The following is a 20,543-nucleotide window of genomic DNA, read 5'->3' as shown; positions in this document are numbered from 1 at the left end:
AGGTAAAACAAAAGGACGTGTACTAGATAAAACAAAAGGGCAAGAGTGAGGAAATAAATGATTAAGGGTTTGGAACACATTCCCTATGAAGAAACATTAAAGCTTTTGGAGAAACGTCGACTGCGGGGTGACATGATAGAGGCTTGCAAGATTATGCACAGGTCAGAGAAGTTAGAGAAAGAAGTCCTTTTCTCCCTTTCTCACAATACGAGAACTCGTGGGCATTCGATGAAATTGCTGAGCTGTCGGGTTAGAACAGATAAAAGGAAGTACTTCTTCACCCAAAGGGTGATTAACACGTGGAATTCACTGCCACAGGAGGTAACTGCGGCTACAAGCATAGACAGCTTCAAGAGGGGATTAGATAAACGTGGAGCAGAGGTCCATCAGTGGCTCTTAGCCACAGCATATTGTTGGGGCAAGTGATGCTCCATATTCTTAGTGCTTGGGGGAGGGGCAACAGTCTGAGGGCTTCTAGTGTTCTGGCCCCACTGATGGACCTCCTGATGGCACCTGGTTTTTTGGCCACTGTGTGACACAGAGTGTTGGACTGGATGGGCCATTGGCCTGATCCAACATGGCTTCTCTTATGTTCTTATGTGACACAGAGTGCTGGAATGGATGGGCCATTGGCCTGATCCAACATGGCTTCTCTAATGTTTTTATGTGACACAGATTGTTGGACTGGATGGGCCATTGGCCTGATCCAACATGGCTTCTCTTATGTTCTTCTGTGACACAGAGTGTTGGACTGGATGGGCCATTGGCCTGATCCAACATGGCTTCTCTTATGTTCTTCTGTGACACAGAGTGTTGTACTGGATGGGCCATTGGCCTGATCCAACATGGCTTCTCTTATGTTCTTCTGTGACACAGAGTGTTGGACTGGATGGGCCACTGGCCTGATCCAACAGGGCTTCTCTTATGTTCTTCTGTGACACAGAGTGTTGGACTGGAGGGGCCATTGGCCTGATCCAACATGGCTTCTCTTATGTTCTTATGAGACACAGAGTGTTGGACTGGATGGGCCACTGGCCTGATCCAACATGGCTTCTCTTATGTTCTTATGAGACACAGAGTGTTGGACTGGATGGGCCGTTGGCCTGATCCAACATGGCTTCTCTTATGTTCTTCTGTGACACAGAGTGTTGTACTGGATGGGCCATTGGCCTGATCCAACATGGCTTCTCTTATGTTCTTCTGTGACACAGAGTGTTGGACTGGATGGGCCATTGGCCTGATCCAACAGGGCTTCTCTTATGTTCTTCTGTGACACAGAGTGTTGGACTGGATGGGCCATTGGCCTGATCCAACAGGGCTTCTCTTATGTTCTTCTGTGACACAGAGTGTTTGACTGGATGGGCCATTGGCCTGATCCAACAGGGCTTCTCTTATGTTCTTCTGCGACACAGAGTGTTGGACTGGAGGGGCCATTGGCCTGATCCAACATGGCTTCTCTTATGTTCTTATGTGACACAGAGTGTTGGACTGGATGGGCCACTGGCCTGATCCAACATGGCTTCTCTTATGTTCTTAAGAGACACAGAGTGTTGGACTGGATGGGCCACTGGCCTGATCCAACATGGCTTCTCTTATGTTCTTATGAGACACAGAGTGTTGGACTGGATGGGCCATTGGCCTGATCCAACATGGCTTCTCTTATGTTCTTCTGTGACACAGAGTGTTGGACTGGATGGGCCACTGGCCTGATCCAACATGGCTTCTCTTATGTTCTTATGAGACACAGAGTGTTGGACTGGATGGGCCACTGTCCTGACCCAACATGGCTTCTCTTATGTTTTTATGTGACACAGAGTGTTGGACTGGATGGGCCACTGGCCTGATCCAACATGGCTTCTCTTATGTTCTTATGAGACACAGAGTGTTGGACTGGATGGGCCACTGGCCTGACCCAACATGGCTTCTCTTATGTTCTTAGAGTACTGATAGTAGTGCCAATATCTGAACAAGCACTCCATGATTTTAAAGTCCCAGGGCATTCTCGCTCACCAGGTGTTGCTGATGTCCCCGGCTACTTGCTCTGTCACGTAGTGTCAAGCTGAGGGGCAGGGGTAGCATCCTGCCAAGCCAGCCAGCACTCCTGCTGATGCTGTTTTTCTCTCTCTAGCTGAAGCCTGCGCAGGAACTCATGGAGCTCCTTGCCAATACCACAGAAGCTCAAGAATCGGCAGCGGAGACCAGCAGTGACCCCACAGCAGCCAGGAAGCAGCTGGAGTCTGCATTGCAGGACATTGCTAAAGCAGCACAGCTACCCGGATTCGTAGGTGAGCAAACTCAGACCATTTCCGTACTAGCTTTGTGTTGTGTATGGGGACTAGGGTTAGGGGATTTTGGGGGTGGCGCCAGGAGATATTGGGGGTGGAGCCAGGATCAACGGTGTGACAAGCACCATTGAACTCCAAAGGGTGTTCTGGCCATCACATTTAAAGGGGCGGCACACCTTTTCAATGCCTTCCCTCCGCTGGAAATTATGAAGGAGAGGGGTCACCTTCTTTTGGGGCTCATAGAATTGGACCCGCTGGCCTAATCCTTTTGAAACATGGAGGGTGTTTTGAGGAGAGGCCTCAGATGCTGTGCTGCAAATTTGGTGCCTCTAGCTCAAGAAACAGTCCCCCCCCCTTCCCTCCAGAGCCGCAGATACCCACAGATCAATTTTCCATTATGCCCTATGGGACTCATTCTCTTTAGGAAATAATGGAGCGCCCAGCAGACATTTCCCTCCCCTCCCCCAGCTTTCTGATGACCCTGAAGCAGGGGAAGCACCTTCAAACCGGGGGATCCCCTGCTCTCACCTGGAGATTGGCACCCTAATGAGGACTCATGTTATGTATTGCTAGTGTTCCTGCCTGGCTCCTTGGAGGCTGTAGGACTGAACTTGGAGACTCAGGAACAATGGGCAGTGGTAGGATCCAAATCCCCGCTGCCTTGCTCCAATCACAGGCCCCCTGCTGGTTGGAATGATCCAATGGCGTCCTTGCGTGGGAACCTTGAAGTGTATATAAGTTGGCCCCATTGACCCAGTTAGCCAGAGTTCAGCCTTTACCATGTTGTACTTGAACATATGAAGCTGCCTTCTACTGAATCAGACCCTGGGTCCATCAAAGTCAGTCTTGTCTACTCAGTCTGGCAGCGGCTTTCCAGGATCTCAAGCTGAGGTTTTTCACACCTATTTGCCTGGACCCTTTTGAGTTGGAGATGCCGGGGATTGAACCTGGGACCTTCTGCTTCCCAAGCAGATGCTCTACCACTGAGCCACCGCCCCTCCCCATGAACATATGAAGCTGCCTTCTACTGAATCAGACCCTCGGTCCATCAAAGTCAGTCTTGTCTACTCAGACTGGCAGCGGCTCTCCAGGGTCTCAAGCTGAGGTTTTTCACGCCTACTTGCCTGGACCCTTTTTAGTTGGAGATGCCGGGGATTGAACCTTGGATCTTCTGCTTACCAAGCAGATGCTCTACCACGGAGCCACCGTTCCTCCTCTGTGTAATAAAAAAACTACGATCATTGCAACCGCATCTCCTTCTTGCACTGAACGCACTATATTATACTTTGATATTTATTTATCGTATTTATTTAGTAGGCTTATATTCCCGTAACGGGCTCAGGGTGGATTACAACATAAACTGAACAATAAAAACCCACAATTTAAATTTAAAACAATCCAATAAAAACCCAAACAATAGAACAATAAAATGAAATAAAGTGCATTATCAGCTGGAAGGGCACATTTCACAAGATACAGCAGTTTTTGGCCCAAGAAGAAGAATGCAGATTTATACCCCGCCCTTCTCTCTGAATCAGAGTCTCAGAGCGGCTTACAATCTCCTTTATCCTCTTCTGCCACAACAGACACCCTGTGAGGTGGGTGGGGCTGAGAGAGCTCTCCCAGAAGCTGCCCTTTCAAGGACAACCTCTGCCAGAGCTATGGCTGACCCAAGGCAGGTGCATGTGGAGGAGTGGGGAATCAAACCCAGTTCTTCCAGATAAGTATCTGCACACTTAACGTCTACACCAAACTGGCTTGTTAGAAAATGAATGGTGTTGATAATAAGGGATGGTGTTAATAAGAAGATTCAGCACCATAATAAGGCCGTGAAGCACGATATCCCTACAAGGGAGGCCGACTGATGGAATAGTGGCTGGAACAGGACGCCTGGTGGAATAGCTCCGTCTTGCATGCCCTATGAAATGGTAGTAACTCAGGAAGGGCCCGGATCTCCATCGGGAGCGGATTCCACCCAGCAGGGGCCGGAGCTGAGAAAGCAAGGCAAGACGGTCGAGGCAAGACAGACGTCCTTCGGGCCAGGGGTGGTCGGGAGTTGGTGTGTATGCTGATAAGGTCTACTCTATAGAACTCTAATGGGATGTATTTGTCTCCGCAGGAGAAGCCCAGACGCATAAGCCCCACCTCATCCCTGTGCCCGCTGCCCGCTGTTATGCCTACGTTTGGGACCAGGATAATTTCGGTAAGCTGAATGCATTTAAACGAGCTTGTGTCTGGGAGAAATCTCTTCGTCCTCCTGCTGTGCAGTTGCAACCCCATCATTACCTTTTTTTAAAAAGAGTGTTCTGGTAAGCCTGCGCTATTAGTTGGGACCTAGAGTAGGGGTGTCCAACATGTGGCCTGGGAGCTGAATCAGGCCTCTGGAGGGCTCCTATCAGGCCCCCGAGCAACTGGCTGTCATCTGCTTCCTTCTCCCTCTCTCTTGCTTCCTTCTGCATCACAGCTTGCTTTCCCAGTCTTGCTCAAGTGCACAGGAGTTATAGAGCAAAACCTCTATTTTCTCCATTGGCTGAGGCTCCTCCCTCAGAGGAAGGGAGAAGGGAGAACTTGCTTCCTTCTCCCTCTCTCCTGCTTCCTTCTGCATCACAGCTTGCTTTCCCAGGCTTGCTCAATAGCACAGGAGCTACAGAGCAAAGACTCCGTTTTCTCCATTGGCTGAGGTTCCTCCCTTGGGGAGGAAGGGAAAACTTGCTTCCTTCTCCCTCTCTCTTGCTTCCTTCTGCATCACAGTTTGCTTTCCCAGGCTTGCTCAATCGCACAGGAGCTGCAGAGCAAAGCCTCTATTTTCTCCATTGGCTGAGGCTTCTCCCTTGCGGAGAAAGGTGGGGGGGAAGGCAGATCTTGTTTTTCCAGGCTCTCTCAGTCACACAGCAGAGCTACTGAACCAAGCCTCTCTTCCTTCTATTGGCTGAGGCTCCTCCCCCACCAGTCCCCCATGGAGAAGGAAGGAAAGAGCCAGAGTTTCCGTTGCCCAGTTCCCTGGATCCCATGGGAGAAATACAAAGAAAGCACCTTTAAGACCAACGAGTGCTAACATTTTTAAGTATGTTTTACATTTTTAAAAAATAATCTTTAATTGTGTTTGTGTTCTTTATAAAGTTTATATCTCTGCTGCCTAATCTTAAATAGGTACACACATGGCCCAGCCCAACAAGGTCTCATTTATGTCAGATCCAGCCCTCTTAACAAATGAGTTTGACATCCCTGATCTAGATGGTTCTGCTACAGGGTAATGGCACAGCAGGCACAAGTAGTGTCAAATGGATGGTGACTTACAATATGTAAGTTTGTGTTTCTGTTCCTTTTGCAGACATCTTGAATGAGGTACTAGACAAGGAGTGCGACTACCCCAAGCCGGCACTTCTGGAAGATGAAGAAGAGGAAACAGACGGCTGCTTTCCACAAAACGGTTCTTTGTTACCTTCCCTGGAGTCAATCTACAAAAAGCCTATCTATTCAGGCTTGCCAGAGGATGGCTCATGCGATTCACAGGTGTCGGTCTCCGCCGTTTCTGAGGACCTGAACTCTGAGCTCTCATTGGCCTCTACAAAGTCCTTGAAGTCGTTTGTCTCCAGCCTGAAGGACTGCATGGACAGTGGCTACGCGGAGGACAGCGATGAGAGCTCTCTCGAGTCCACGGGGCAGTCGGATCCAAAGGAGGACAAGGCACCGCCCAGGCAGCGGCACCGGTTAACAAAGATCTACAAGTTGTTCAAGACCAAAAGCCAGCTGATCCTGGGCAAAGAGCTGAGAGACATTTCTGAGGTAGCTTCCCTCTCACTGCCCCTCCGTCGAGCAGAGAGCCTCTGCAACCCTGCAGCCAAACACCATGTCTTTACGCGCAGTCGGCGGGCCCAGTCACTGCCCCAACATGTACTGAGCTCAGCGCTTTTGCAGCAATGTGTCCCGGATAACGTCTGTGTCCAACGTCGGCCCTTCCTGAGCTGCGACGAGGATATGAAGGTCTCGACGTTGCGTGTTGTCGTGTTTGGCTCTGACCGCATTGTGGGGAAAGTAGCTCGGGCTTACAGCAATCTTAAGTGAGTAAAAGAGCATAGATTTGCATCTGATATCCCTTAAGAAGATACTGGATTTATATCCCGCCCTCCATTCCGAATCTCAGAGTCTCGGAGCAGCTCACAATCTTCTTTATCTTCCTCCCCCACAACAGACACCCTGTGTGGTGGGTGGGGCTGAGAGGGCTCTCACAGCAGTTGCCCTTTCAAGGATAACCTCTGCCAGAGTTATGGCTGACCCAAGGCCATTCCAGCAGGTGCAAGTGGAGGAGTGGGGAATCAAACCCTGTGAGGTGAGTGGGCCTGAGAGAGCTCTTACAGCAGCTGCCCTTTCAAGGACAACTCCTGTGATAGCTATGGCTGACCCAAAGCCATTCCAGCAAGTGCAAGTGGAGGAGCGGGGAATCAAACCCGGTTTTCCCAGACAAGAGTCCACACACTTAACCACTACACCAAACTGGCTTAAGAACATAAGGACATAAGAGAAGCCCTGATGGATCAGGCCAATGACCCATCTGGTCCAACTCTCTGTGTCACACAATGGCCAAAAACCACCAGGAGGTCCACCAGTGGGGCCAGAAGCTCTCCTGCTGTTGCCCCCCAACCACAAAGAATACAGGTTATCACTGCCCCAGACATAGTGTTTCCTCTACACCTTATGGCTGATAGCCATTGATGGATCTCTGCTCCCTGTGTTTATCCAATCCCTCTTCCTATGCTTGTAGCCACCACCACGACCTGTGGCAGTGAATTCCACATGTTAATTACTCTTTGGGTGAAGAAGGACTTAATCTGTTCTAAACCTACTGCTCATTAATTTCATCGAGTCCCCATGACTTTTGTTTGGTGTAGTGGTGAAGTATACGGACTCTTATCTGGGAGAACCGGGTTTGATTCCCGGGTTTGATTCCGACACGCACCTAACCTCCCCCCCCCAGAATATTTTTTGTGTGCATGTGCGGCATGATGACATCACATGGTGACATCATCATGCACCGTTGTTTCTGGGTGCTGAGTGGCCGGGAGAGTTCTTCCAACCCCTCAGCGCCCAGAAACAATGCGTCGGTTTCAGTCCTGGGCGCTCTCGTGGCACGTTCAGTCCTGGGCTTAGCGCCCAGAAACAACGGTGCGTGATGACATCACTGTGTTGTTTCTGGGCACTTAGGGGCCGGGAAAGTTCTTCTGACCCCTCAGCACTCAGAAGCAACGCAGCACTTTCAGTCCTGGGCGTTCTCTGAGTTCGGAGAGCACCCAGGATTGAAAGCACTGCGTTGTTTCTGGGCGCTGAGGGGCTGGAAGATTTCCTGACCCCTCAGCACCCAGAAACAACGTGGCACTTTCAGTCCTCTGCGCTCTCGTGGCACATTCAGTCCTGGGCTTAGCACCCAGAAACAAAGGTGTGTGATGACATCACCGTGTGATGTCATCATGCTGCACTGCGTTGTTTCTGGGCACTTAGCGGCCGGGAGAGTTCTTCTGATCCTTCAGCGCTGAGCAACAATGCAGCACTTTCAGTCCTGGGCGCTCTCCGAGTTCAGAGAGCGCCCAGGACTGAAAGTGCTGCGTTATTTCTGGCCGCTGAGGGGCTGGAAAGATTTCCTCTGACCCCTCAGTGCCCAGAAACAATGCGTGCCCCCAAGAGCCAGGGCCCGAGGCAACTGCTGAATGCTGCCTCATGGACGCACTGGCTCCGGTAGGTACAGCTGCATAACAATCCCTGGATTAGGAGAGCGGGCAGCCAGCCAGCCACCAAGGGCTTTGCCACACCCCCAGCAGCCCTCATTAACCCCTGGAGAAGCCCCCGCCACCCTTAAGAACATAAGAACATAAGAGAAGCTATTTGGATCAGGCCAATGGCCCATCCAGTCCAAAACTCTGTGTCTCACAGTGGCCAATATATGTGTGTGTGTATACCCACCCACGCACCCATATATATATATATATATATACACACACACACACATATATATATATATATATATATATACACACACACACACACATATATACACACACACACACATATATACATACATATACACACACATATATATACATACTGTGGCTAATAGCCACTGATGGACCTCTGCTCCATATTTTTATCCAATCCCCTCTTGAAGCTGGCTATGCTTGTAGCCGCCGCCACCTCCTGTGGCAGTGAATTGCACATGTTAATCACCCTTTGGGTGAAGAAGGACTTCCTCTTATCCGTTTTAACCTGACTGCTCAGCAATTTCATCGAAATCCCAGGAGTTCTCGTATTGTGAGAAAGGGAGAAAAGGACTTCTTTCTCTACTTTCTCCATCCCATGCATAATCTTGTCAACCTCTATCATGTCACCCCGCAGTCGGCGTTTCTCCAAGCTAAAGAGCCCCAAGCGTTTTAGCCTTTCTTCATAGGGAAAGTGTTCCAAGTGTTCCCTTTCTCCACTTCTTATGTGATTTTGGGCAGCAGGTGGCTTGTTCACCTTTTGACTGTGCAGGAGAGCCCCAGGCGAGTGAGATCTTGCTCAGGGCTCTCCTTTCTTGCATCAGGCTGCTTTTGGCTGGGGGGAAGTGGCATATGCTAATGAGTTATGCTAATGAACTCCACCATCTATTTTTCTACAAAGTGATCCCTGATCCCCAGCATACCGTTTGCCTTTTTTTTTTTATTGCAATCATAGAATCATAGAGTTGGAAGGGACCTCTAGGGTCAAGTTGGAAGTTGGAATCTTAAAAATCTACAAATTGTAGATTGTGACAGGATTGTTAACACGTAATTCCTGTTTCATATATCCGCTTCTTCAGGCTTGAGATTTACTGAGAAACCCAGAAATCAATCTGGTGCTCAATTCTATTTAGTCTCCAAGGTCTCAGAAGCCTGACTGAGCTTTTTTTTGCTGGCTATAGAATTGTGGAGACCTTCCAGTGCTTTGGAAACTGTTGGAATCTCCACTTGTGGGGATTTGAAGATATCTCTGTTCTACTGTGAACCATACCTGTGTGAGACATTTCTATGAGATCTGATTTATTAAAGAATTTGATATACAATATGGACATTCTGGCCTAGTCATTTGGATCACATATACCTTCAGAGCAGGGGTGGCCAAAATGTGGCCCGGGAGCCGCGTGTGGCTCTTTCACACATATTGTGTGCCCCATCAGCCAGTTTGGAGATGGTATTTGTCTCTTTAAATGCATTCTCCAAGCTAGCCAGTGGCTTAGAGAATGCATTTAAAGTTAAAGTTGCTTTCTTTCCACCTCTCCCTCCCTTCTCCCTACCCCAAGTATTTTCCTTCCTTCCTTCCAACAGCCGACATTCATGTCTTGTGGCTCTCAAACATCTGACATTTATTTTATGTGGCTCTTATATTAAGCAAGTTTGGCCACCCCTGTGCTGTACAATAATAGAAGAAACATCAGGGTGAAACTATACAGGGGTGACCAAACTTTCTTAATGCAAGAGCCGCATAGAATAAATGTCAGATGTTGGAGAGCTGCAAGACATGAACATCAGATGTTTGAGAGGAGGGAGGGAGGGAGGGGGAGGGAGGCAGACAGATGATAGATAGATAGATAGATAGATAGATAGATAGATAGATAGATAGATAGATAGATAGATAGATAGATAGACAGACAGACAGACAGACAGACAGACAGACAGATGATAGATGATAGATAGAGAGATAGATAGACAGACAAGACAGATAGATGCTGAGAGGGAGAGGTGGAAAGAAAGCAACTTTAATTTTAAATGTGTTCTCCAATCCAGCCAGTGGGTCGGTTGGGCTTCAAGGGCCACACAATATGTGTGAAAGAGCCGCATGTGGCTCCCGAGCCACAGTTTGGCCACCCCTGGTATAGCACATGATTGGCAACATGGGTTCAATTGACATCTTCCTGGCCCCATCCCTCATTCCTCCTTCCATGCAGATCTCAAGAAAGAAGTTGCCCGTGGCTGACGCGGTACTTCAAGCTGCAGTTTTTCTACGTCCCCATAAAAAGGAGCGGTCTGACATCATCCACACCCACCTGCTCTCCACCTCCTCCAGGAGACCCTCAAAGCCGCTCGGGATCTGTGGTATGCACTTGGGAGAAGAGGGGAGGCTGACGGGCATGATTTGCTTTTGCAAGCGGCGCAGGCTCTGCTTGTTGAGAGCCAGTTTGTTGGAGAGCCAGTTTGGTGTAGTGGTGAAGTGTGCGGACTCTTATCTGGGAGAACCGGGTTTGATTCCCCACTCCCTCCACTTGCACCTGGTGGAATGGCCTTGGGTCAGCCATAGCTCTGGCAGAGGTTGTCCTTGAAAAGGCAGCTGCTGTGAGAGTCCTCTCACCCCACCCACATCACAGGGTGTCTGTGGTGGGGGAGGAAGGGAAAGGAGATTGTGAGCCCCTCTGAGACTCTTCGGAGTGGAGGGCAAGATATAAATCCAATATCTTCATCTACCTCACAGGGTGTCTGTTGTGGGGAGGAAGGGAAAGGAGACTGTCAGCCGCTCTGAGACTCTTTGGAGTGGAGGGCAGGATATAAATCCAATATCTTCATCTACCTCACAGGGTGTCTGTTGTGGGGGAGGAAGGTAAAGGAGACTGTCAGCCGCTCTGAGACTCTTCGGAGTGAAGGGCGGGATATAAATCCAATATCTTCATCTACCTCACAGGGTGTCTGTTGTGGGCGAGGAAGGGAAAGGAGACTGTCAGCCGCTCTGAGACTCTTTGGAGTGGAGGGCGGGATATAAATCCAATATCTTCATCTACCTCACAGGGTGTCTGTTGTGGGGGAGGAAGGTAAAGGAGACTGTCAGCCGCTCTGAGACTCTTTGGAGTGGAGGGCGGGATATACATCCAATATCTTCATCTACCTCACAGGGTGTCTGTTGTGGGGGAGGAAGGTAAAGGAGACTGTCAGCCGCTCTGAGACTCTTCGGAGTGGAGGGTGGGATATAAATCCAATATCTTCTTCTTCTTCTTCTTTGCTGGTCCTGCCTTCAGAAGCCCACTGCGGTGAACCTGCTCGCTTGAAGTGTAGCCACGGTAGAGCACTTTGCGGGTACGACAAAGGCTGCTGTTGTGGTGTTCTCGTGCATATGGTTGGGAGCAGAGGTCGTTTTGTAAAAAAATAGGTAGCGGAGTTGATTAGCATAACTCATTAGCATATGCCAGGGGTGGCCAACGGTAGCTCTCCAGATGTTTTTTGCCTACAACTCCCATCAGCCCCAGCCAGCATGGCCAATGGCTGGGGCTGATGGGAGTTGTAGGCAAAAAAAAATCTGGAGAGCTACCGTTGGCCACCCCTGGCATATGCCACCACCCCCCAGCCAAAAGCTACCCGAGGAGGAGTGGGGAATCAAACCCTGTGAGGTGGGTGGTGCTGAGAGAGGTCTCACAGCAGCTGCCCTTTCAAGGACAACTCCTACGAGAGCTACGGCTGACCCTTCCAGCAGCTGCAAGTGGAGGAGTGGGGAATCAAACCCGGTTCTCTCAGATAATAGTCCACGCACTTCACCACTACACCAAACTGGTTTTGTATATGGGGTTACTACACAATAGGCATCGCCTTCCAGAGCGACAGGTCTGCTCTTCTTCGAATGTGTTTCTTTTGACTTCAGGATCCTGGCTTGACGAGGAAGGAGAGCAGCACCAACAGCATCTCCCAGTATATAGGCCTGCTGGACCCCTGGTACGAGCGCAATGTTCTTGGGCTGATGAACCTTCCGGCAGACGTCCTATGCCAGGTACTTCCTTAATTACATACTGCCTGTTTTCTCTTGTGGAGCGTGCACTCTCTCTCTTTGTAAGGTCCTGATGAGTTAACGGGTTGATGTGACTGCCAGTACCGTCCCTAGGGCGCGTGACACCCCAGGCAAGCTCCCTGCCTGCCCCCCCCACCTGCTCTCCCTCCCTCCACAGTTCCACACTCTGTCCCCCCTCCCCTCGAGAGCCAGTTTGGTGTAGTGGTTAAATGCATGGACTCTTATCTGGGAGAACCAGGTTTGATTCCCCCCTCCTCCACTTGCACCTGCTGGAATGGCCTTGGGACAGCCATAGCTCTCATAGGAGTTGTCCTTGAAAGGGCAGCTGCTGTGAGACCTCTCTCAGCACCACCCACCTCACAGCGTTTGATTCCCCACTCCTCCACTTGCAGCTGCTGGAATGGCCTTGGGACAGCCATAGCTCTCATAGGAGTTGTCCTTGAAAGGGCAGCTGCTGTGAGACCTCTCTCAGCACCACCCACCTCACAGGGTTTGATTCCCCCCTCCTCCACTTGCAGCTGCTGGAATGGCCTTGGGACAGCCATAGCTCTCATAGGAGTTGTCCTTGAAAGGGCAGCTGCTGTGAGACCTCTCTCAGCACCACCCACCTCACAGGGTTTGATTCCCCACTCCTCCACTTGCAGCTGCCGGAATGGTCTTGGGTCAGCCACAGCTCTCATAGGAGTTGTCCTCGAAAGGGAAGCTTCTGTGAGAGCCCTCTCCAGCCCCACCCACCTCACAGGGTGTCTGTTGTAGGGGAGGAAGGTAAAGGAGATTGTAGGCCGTTCTGAGACTCTGTCCTTGAAAGGGGAGCTGTTGTGAGAGCCCCCTCCAGCCCCACCCACCTCACAGGGTGTGTGTTGTGGGGGAGGAAGGGAAAGGAGATTGTGAGACGCTCTGAGACTGAGATTCGGAGTGGAGGGCGAGATATAAATCCAATGTTGTCGTCTTCTTCTTCAACCAATCAGAGGAGCGCACCGCGACGAGGCTCGGCATATGATTGTTTTGAAGAGAGCGCTGGAGGAGGCTTCCCTGCCCACCTTTCCGGACCCGGAAGTGATGGGATAGTGAAGCCTCCTCTGGCGTTGTCTTCAAAACGATCAGATGCTGGCCGCGTTGAAGCCAGTAGGGCCAAGCCTCATCACAGTGAGCTCCTCTGATCGCGGGGAGGGGGGAGGCAGAGCACGGCGCTGTGCGAGGGAGGGGAGGGGGCGGGCGGTGGTGATGGCAGCAGCGGGGGGGGGGAGAGGCAAATTTAGGTGTTTGTCTTGGGCACCGGGAGGGGGGACCAAAGGAATGTCAAGTGCAAAGTAATGCACATGGGGCCAAAAATCCTAACTATAAATACAAGTTGATGGGGTGTGAACTGGCAGAGACTGACCAAGAGAGAGATCTTGGGGTCGTGGTAGATAACTCACTGAAAATGTCGAGTCAGTGTGCCACTGCAATAAAAAAGGCCAACAGCATGCTGGGAATTACTAGGAAGGGAACTGAAAACAAATCCGCCAGTATCATAATGCCCCTGTATAAATCAATGGTGCGGTCTCATTTGGAGTACTGTGCAATTCTGGTCGCCGCACCTCAAAAAGGATATTATAGCATTAGGAAAAGTCCAGAAAAGGGCAACTAGAAGGATTCAAGGGTTGGAACATTTTCCCTACGAAGAAAGGTTAAAACGTTTGGAGAAACGTCAACTGGGGGGGTGACATGATAGAGGTTTGCAAGATTATGCATGGGATAGAGAAGGTAGAGAAAGGAAGGACTTTTCTCCCTTTCTCACAATACAAGAACTCGTGGACATTCAATGAAATTGCTGAGCAGTAGGGTTAGAACGGATAAAAGGAAGTCCTTCTTCACCCAAAGGGTGATGAACACGTGGAATTCACTGCCACAGGAGGTGGTGGCGGCTACAAGCATAGGCAGCTTCAAGAGGGGATTGGAGAAACATATGGAGCAGAGGTCCATCAGTGGCTCTTAGCCACATCGTATTATTGGAACTCTCTGTCTGGGGCAGTGATGCTCTGTATTCTGGGTGCTTTGGGGGGACAGTGGGAGGACTTCTAGTGTCTTGGCCCCACTGATGGCACCTGGTTTTTTTGGTCACTGTGTGACAGAGTGTTGGACTGGATCCAACATGGCTTCTCTTATGTTCTTATGTGACACAGAGTGTTGGACTGGATGGGCCACAGGCCTGATCCAACATGGCTTCTCTTATGTTCTTATGTGACACAGAGTGTTGGACTGGATGGGCCACAGGCCTGATCCAACATGGCTTCTCTTATGTTCTTATGTGACACAGAGTGTTGGACTGGATGGGCCACTGGCCTGATCCAACATGGCTTCTCTTATGTTCTTATGGGACACAGAGTGTTGGACTGGATGGGCCATTGGCCTGATCCAACATGGCTTCTCTTATGTTCTTATGTGACACAGAGTGTTGGACTGGATGGGCCACAGGCCTGATCCAACATGGCTTCTCTTATGTTCTTATGTGACACAGAGTGTTGGACTGGATGGGCCACAGGCCTGATCCAACATGGCTTCTCTTATGTGCTTATGGGACACAGAGTGTTGGACTGGAGGGGCCACAGGCCTGATCCAACATGGCTTCTCTTATGTTCTTATGGGACACAGAGTGTTGGACTGGATGGGCCACTGGCCTGATCCAACATGGCTTCTCTTATGTGCTTATGGGACACAGAGTGTTGGACTGGAGGGGCCACAGGCCTGATCCAACATGGCTTCTCTTATGTTCTTATGTGACACAGAGTGTTGGACTGGATGGGCCACTGGCCTGATCCAACATGGCTTCTCTTATGTTCTTATGGGACACAGAGTGTTGGACTGGATGGGCCATAGGCCTGATCCAACATGGCTTCTCTTATGTTCTTACTGTTTACCCTTTGCTCTCTCTTCAGCAGTGCATCAAGCCCGAGGGGGTCCTGGAGGAAGCGGAAGAGCAACTCCCCATCCTTGCAGATATGATACTTTACTACTGTCGCTTCGCAACCCACCCTGTCCTGCTGCAGATCTACCAGATAGAGGTAAGGTCTGTAACACTGGTGGCCAGACTTGCTTCATGTGAGAGCCACATAGAAGAAATGTCAGATGTTTGAGAGCCGGAAGGAAGGAAGGAAGGAAGGAAGGAAGGAAGGAAGGAAGGAAGGAAGGGAGGAAGGGAGGGAGGGAGGAAGGGAGGGAGGGAGGAAGGAAGGAAGGAAGGAAGGAAAATAGATGGGGGAGGAGGAAGGGAGGGAAAGACGGAGGGAGAGATGGAGGGAGAAAGGAAGGGAGGGAGGGACAGAGGGAGAGAGGGACAGAGGGAGGGAGGGATGGAAAGGTGAAAAGAAAGACACTTTAATTTTAGATGCATTCTCCACACCATTGGCTAGCTTGGCTTAAAGAAGCTGTTTAAAGAAGGAATGTCTTCTCCAAGCGCGCAGACTCTTATCTGGGAAAACCGGGTTTGATTCCCCACTCCTGCACTTGCACCTGCTAGAATGGCCTTGGGTCAGCCATAGCTCTGGCAGAGGTTGTCCTTGAAAGGGCAGCTTCTGGGAGAACCCTCTCAGCCCCACCCACCTCACAGGGTGTCTGTTGTGGGGGAGGAAGGGAAAGGAGATTGTGAGCCACTCTGAGATTCGGGGTGGAAGGAGGGATATAAATCCAATATCTTCTTCTTCCTTCTTTTGACCGTTAGAGCTATTCCTCAGTGGAACAGGCTTCCTCGGGAGGTGGTGGGCTCTCCTTCCTTGGAGGTTTTTAAGCAGAGGCTAGATCAGGGGTGGGGAACCTCTGTCCCGAGGGCCATATACGGCCCTCGAGGTCACTTGGTGTGGCCCTCAGGGATTGCTGGATCGAACCAATGGTAGCCTCCTTGGGGTCTGGCTGGCCAGCGAGGATCGTGGGGCCCAGCTGTGCAGTGTAGCAGCCTCCCCAGGGCCAGGCAGGGATCACAGGGCCCAGATGTACTGTGCGGCAGCCTCCCTGGGGCCTGGCTGGCTGGCCAGAATTGCTGCAGGACCTGGAAAAGTTACTGTCATGGTTCAGTTTGCACTTGATTATCCCAGAGGGTGTGGTCCAATATGCTAATATTAGGGGATGTGGTCTAATATGCTACTGAGTTCCTGTTGGGCTTTTTCTACAAAAAAGCCTGGCCCTATGCATTTGCCTAGGGCAGTGTGTCGGGTGTGTGGGTGTGCCAGAGTAGGGTCTCCCCACATGACTTCAAATGGAAAAACAATTATTTGCATTAATTTTGCTGGTCTGAATCATTTGTGAGTTCCCTGCATTGTGCAGGGGGTTGGACTAGATGACCCTGGAGGTCCCTTCCAACGCTAGGATTCTATATTATCACATAAATCTTGGTCTATCTGCATTATACAAATTTAAATCGTTTTTTTAAAAATCATGCTATACAAAAAATAAGATAACATCTATTACAATTAATATCTCATTATTGGCAGTGTTTACCAAAGCTGTAGATCTGTTACCACTTGTGGTATTAAATGCCATATAGAGTGCCGTAAGTATATATCTGGTGGTTTTTCCGACCTTCCATCTCTGAGCTATTGACAATTTTGCAGCATGTAAAAGGAAGTCCTTCTTCACCCAAAGGGTGATTAACACGTGGAATTCACTGCCACAGGAGGTGGCGGCTGCTATAAGCACAGCCAGCTTCAAGAGGGGATTGGATCAATATCTGGAGCAGAGGTCCATCTGTGGTTATTAGCCAAAATGTATTGTTGGAACTCTCTGTCTGGGGCAGCGATGCACTGTACTCTTGGTGCTTGGGGGGGCACAGTGGGAGGGCTTCTAGTGTCCTGGCCTCACTGGTGGATCTGTTGATGGTGCTTGGTTTTTTTGGCCACTGTGTGACACAGAGTGCTGGACTGGAGGGGCCAGTGGCCTGATCCAAGATGGCTTCTCTTAGGTTCTTATGGGCCATTGGCCTGATCCAAGATGGCTTCTCTTAGGTTCTTAAGTCTGGAGCAAGTGATACTCTGTATTCTTGGTGCTTGGGGGGGGCCACAGTGGGAGGGCTTCTAGTGTCCTGACCCCACTGATGGACCTCCTGATGGCACCTGGTTGTTTGGCCACCGTGTGACACAGAGTGTTGGACTGGGTGGCCCATTGGCCTGATCCAACATGGCTTCTCTTAGGTTCTTATGTAATAAAAAAGCTATTCTTTTGTTCACATGCGAGGGTATTTTAAGTCCAGTCTTGAAAACTTAGTAAGTTATGTTCAGACGAAAGAGGGATGAGCGTTCCTATGATTTGTTGGATTCTGTTTAACGATCCTTTCCTGTCTTGAACCTCACAGCTCACTTTCGCTGGAGGAGAGACAAGGACCGAGATCTTCATCCACTCTCTAGAGATGGGACACTCGGCGGTCACGCGGGCCATCAAGGCTTCAGGTAGGGAAGGAGGTTCTCTCTGCACACATCTTATGTTCTTTTTCTGATTTTTCAAACAAACTTCATTGAACTCTAAACTCAAGTTACAACGAAATCTGAATTCCAAAAAGTATTAGAACAAAATAGGAGTCAAGTGCTCCTTTGAGACCCACAAAGTTTTATTCAGAATGTCAGCTTTCATGTGCTCCAAGCACGCTTCATCAGACGAGGAATCAGGTACAGCGAGCAGAGCAATATATAGCTGGTAGGCAGTGGTTTAGAATGCAAAATGGTACAAATTTAAGATCCAATGGAAAGGGAAGGGAAGGTCCCCTGTGCAAGCACCAGTCGTTTCCAACTCTGGGGTGACGTTGCTTTCATGTTTTCATGGCAGACTTTTTACGGGGTGGTTTGCCATTGCGTTCCCCAGTCATCTACGCTTTCCCCCCCAGCAAGCTGGGGACTCATTTGACCGACCTCGGAAGGATGGAAGGCTGAGTCAACCTTGGGCCGGCTACCTGAACCAGCTTCCGCTGGGATCGAACTCAGGTCGTGAGCAGAGAGTTCAGATCACAGTACTGCAGTACTGCTGCTTTTACCACTCTGCGCCATGGGGCTGCTAAAAGATCCAAAGGCAGAATAGTAAAATAAAAAATTGAGCAAATTTGATCTGGGTAGCTTGAGCATGCGAAAGCAATAAAACAATAATATGTCAAAATGTGAGAATCTCTGTCAATCACTCTATTATATAAGCCTAGATCAAAAAGTGGGCATTATTTTCTCAGTAGTTTTTCCCATCCAGCTAATTTACCTTTTAACGTGTTACATACATATAGTTTGCCATTAGAAGAAAAATACATTAAAATATAGTGGAAGATGGGTTTAGTATATTTAATGAGATAAACAGCCAATAGAGGAGGGGAGGGAGGAGGGAAGGGAGGGAGGGAGGGAGGAGGGAAGGAAGGTAGATGGAGAGAGGGAGAGGTGGAAGAAAAGCAACTTTAATTTTAAATGTGTTCTCCAAGCCGCACAATATGTGTGAGAGCCGCACAATATGTGTGAAAGAGCCACGTGTGGCTCCCGAGCCACAGTTTGGCCACGCCTGAGGTACACTTTACAGGGACTTGAAATATGAATCCAGCTGCCAAGAGCAATCTCCTTCTCCTTTTTATGCAGGTCCAGGTAGCAAACGGCTGGGCATTGACGGAGACAGAGAGGCAATCCCACTAACACTACAAATCGCCTATAGCAAGGTAACAGAAACATTTTGCCCTGCGGGGAAAGAAGATTCCCTTCAAGTGAGGCCAAGGGGCGTTTTGTAGAAAAATAGGTGGCGGAGCGCCTTAGCAGAACTCATTAGCATGTGCCGCCCCTCCCCCACCAGCCAAAAGCAACCCAACGCAAGAAAGGAGAGCCTCAGGCAAGTGAGGCCTGCTTGGGCTTGCTAGAGATCCAGCCAGCCCAAGCAGGCCTCGCTTGCCTGGGGCTCTCCTGGGCTGCCCCCCCTGCCCCAGTCAAAAGGCCAGCAAGCCATCCGTCATCCAAAATCATATAAGAAGTGGAGGGGGGGAGGCTTCTCCAGGGTAAGGTTGCCAAGTCAGACACAAGAAATATCTGGGGACTTTGGGGGCGGAGCCAGGAGACTTTGGAGGTGGAGCCAGGAGCAAGGGTGTGGCAAGCACAACTGAACTCCAAAGGGAGTTCTGGCCATTACATTTAAAGGGGCCTTTTTAATGCCTTCCCTCCATTTGTAAGAATGAAGGATAAGGGCACTATAGGGAATAATGGAGTGCCCAGCAGACATTTCCTCCCCCCCCCTCCGCTTTCTGATGACCCTGAAGCAGGGAGAGGGCTTCCAAACCAGGGGATCCCCTGCCCCCACCTGGAGATTGGCAACCCTACTCCAGGGGTGAATGAGGGCTGCTGGGGGTGTGGCAAAGCCCCTGGTGACTGGCTGGCTGCCCGCTCTCCTCATCCAGGAATTGTTAAAGGGCTGGAACACTTTCCCTATGAAGAAAGGTTGAAGCGCTTGGGACTCTTTAGCTTGGAGAAACGTCGACTGCAGGGTGACATGATAGAGGTTTACAAGATAATGCATGGGATGGAGAAAGTAGAGAAAGAGGTACTTTTCTCCCTTTCTCACAATACAAGAACTCGTGGGCATTCGATGAAATTGCTGAGCAGAGAGGTTAAAACGGATAAAAGGAAGTACTTCTTCACCCAAAGGGTGATTAACATGTGGAATTCACTGCCGCAGGAGGTGGTGGCGGCCACAAGCATAGCCACCTTCAAGAGGGGTTTAGATAAAAATATGGAGCAGAGGTCCATCAGTGGCTATTAGCCAGTGTGTGTATGTATATATATATATATAATTTTTTTTGGCCACTGTGTGACACAGAGTGTTGGACTGGATGGGCCATTGGCCTGATCTAACATGGCTTCTCTTATGTTCTTATGTTATTAGGGTTGCCAAGTCCAATTCAAGAAATATCTGGGGACTTTGGGGGTGGAGCCAGGAGACTTTGGGGGTGGAGCCAAGATCAAGGCTGTGACAAGCATAATTGAGCTCCAAAGGGAGTTCTGGCCATCACATTTAAAGGGACGGCACACCTTTTCAATTCCTTCCATCCATAGGAAATAATGAAGGATAGGGGCACCTTCTTTTGGGGCTCATAGAATTGGACCCCCTGGTTCAATCTTTTTGAAACTTGGGGGTATCTTGGGAAGAGGCACTAGATGCTATACTGAAAATTTGGTGCCTCTACCCCCAAAAACAGCACCCCAGAGCCCCGGATACCCGCAGATCAATTCTCCATGATTTTCTATGGGAATAAATCTCCATAGGGAATAATAGAGTTCCTAGCAGACATTTCCCTCCCCTCCCCCTGCTTTCTGATGACCCTGATTAGCGAGCGGGGGAGGGTCTCTAAACCGGGGGATCCCCTGCCCCCACCTGGGGATTGGCAACCCTAATTGTTATGCAGCTGCTATTCAATGGACAAGGTAGGTGGGGAGGAAGAGGGGGAACCCTCAGAAAGGTTCCGAAGAGCGCCTCCAGAAGCAAGATAGCTGGACTCTAGCCCATTTTAAA

The 20,543-nt window shown here is 49.8% G+C and overlaps 1 protein-coding gene across 1 annotated transcript in view; it reads left to right on the top strand.

Annotated features, from left to right (window-relative positions):
• PIK3R5 (phosphoinositide-3-kinase regulatory subunit 5) overlaps positions 1–20,543 on the top strand; it is a 54,139-nt gene that overhangs the window by 24,002 nt on the left and 9,594 nt on the right. Inside the window, exons 7-14 of the mRNA XM_060252480.1 lie at positions 2,129–2,285; positions 4,405–4,488; positions 5,617–6,346; positions 10,237–10,384; positions 11,913–12,038; positions 14,975–15,100; positions 17,380–17,473; positions 18,629–18,705. Of these exons, the coding sequence (XP_060108463.1) occupies positions 2,129–2,285; positions 4,405–4,488; positions 5,617–6,346; positions 10,237–10,384; positions 11,913–12,038; positions 14,975–15,100; positions 17,380–17,473; positions 18,629–18,705 (1,542 nt within the window). The remainder of the gene's footprint in view (positions 1–2,128; positions 2,286–4,404; positions 4,489–5,616; positions 6,347–10,236; positions 10,385–11,912; positions 12,039–14,974; positions 15,101–17,379; positions 17,474–18,628; positions 18,706–20,543) is intronic.

This window comes from Heteronotia binoei, chromosome 13, assembly GCF_032191835.1.
Source record: "Heteronotia binoei isolate CCM8104 ecotype False Entrance Well chromosome 13, APGP_CSIRO_Hbin_v1, whole genome shotgun sequence".
Taxonomy (NCBI): Eukaryota; Metazoa; Chordata; class Lepidosauria; order Squamata; family Gekkonidae; genus Heteronotia; species Heteronotia binoei.
Note: the sequence above shows the minus strand (reverse complement) of the source record. Positions and strands in the feature narration are given on the sequence as shown.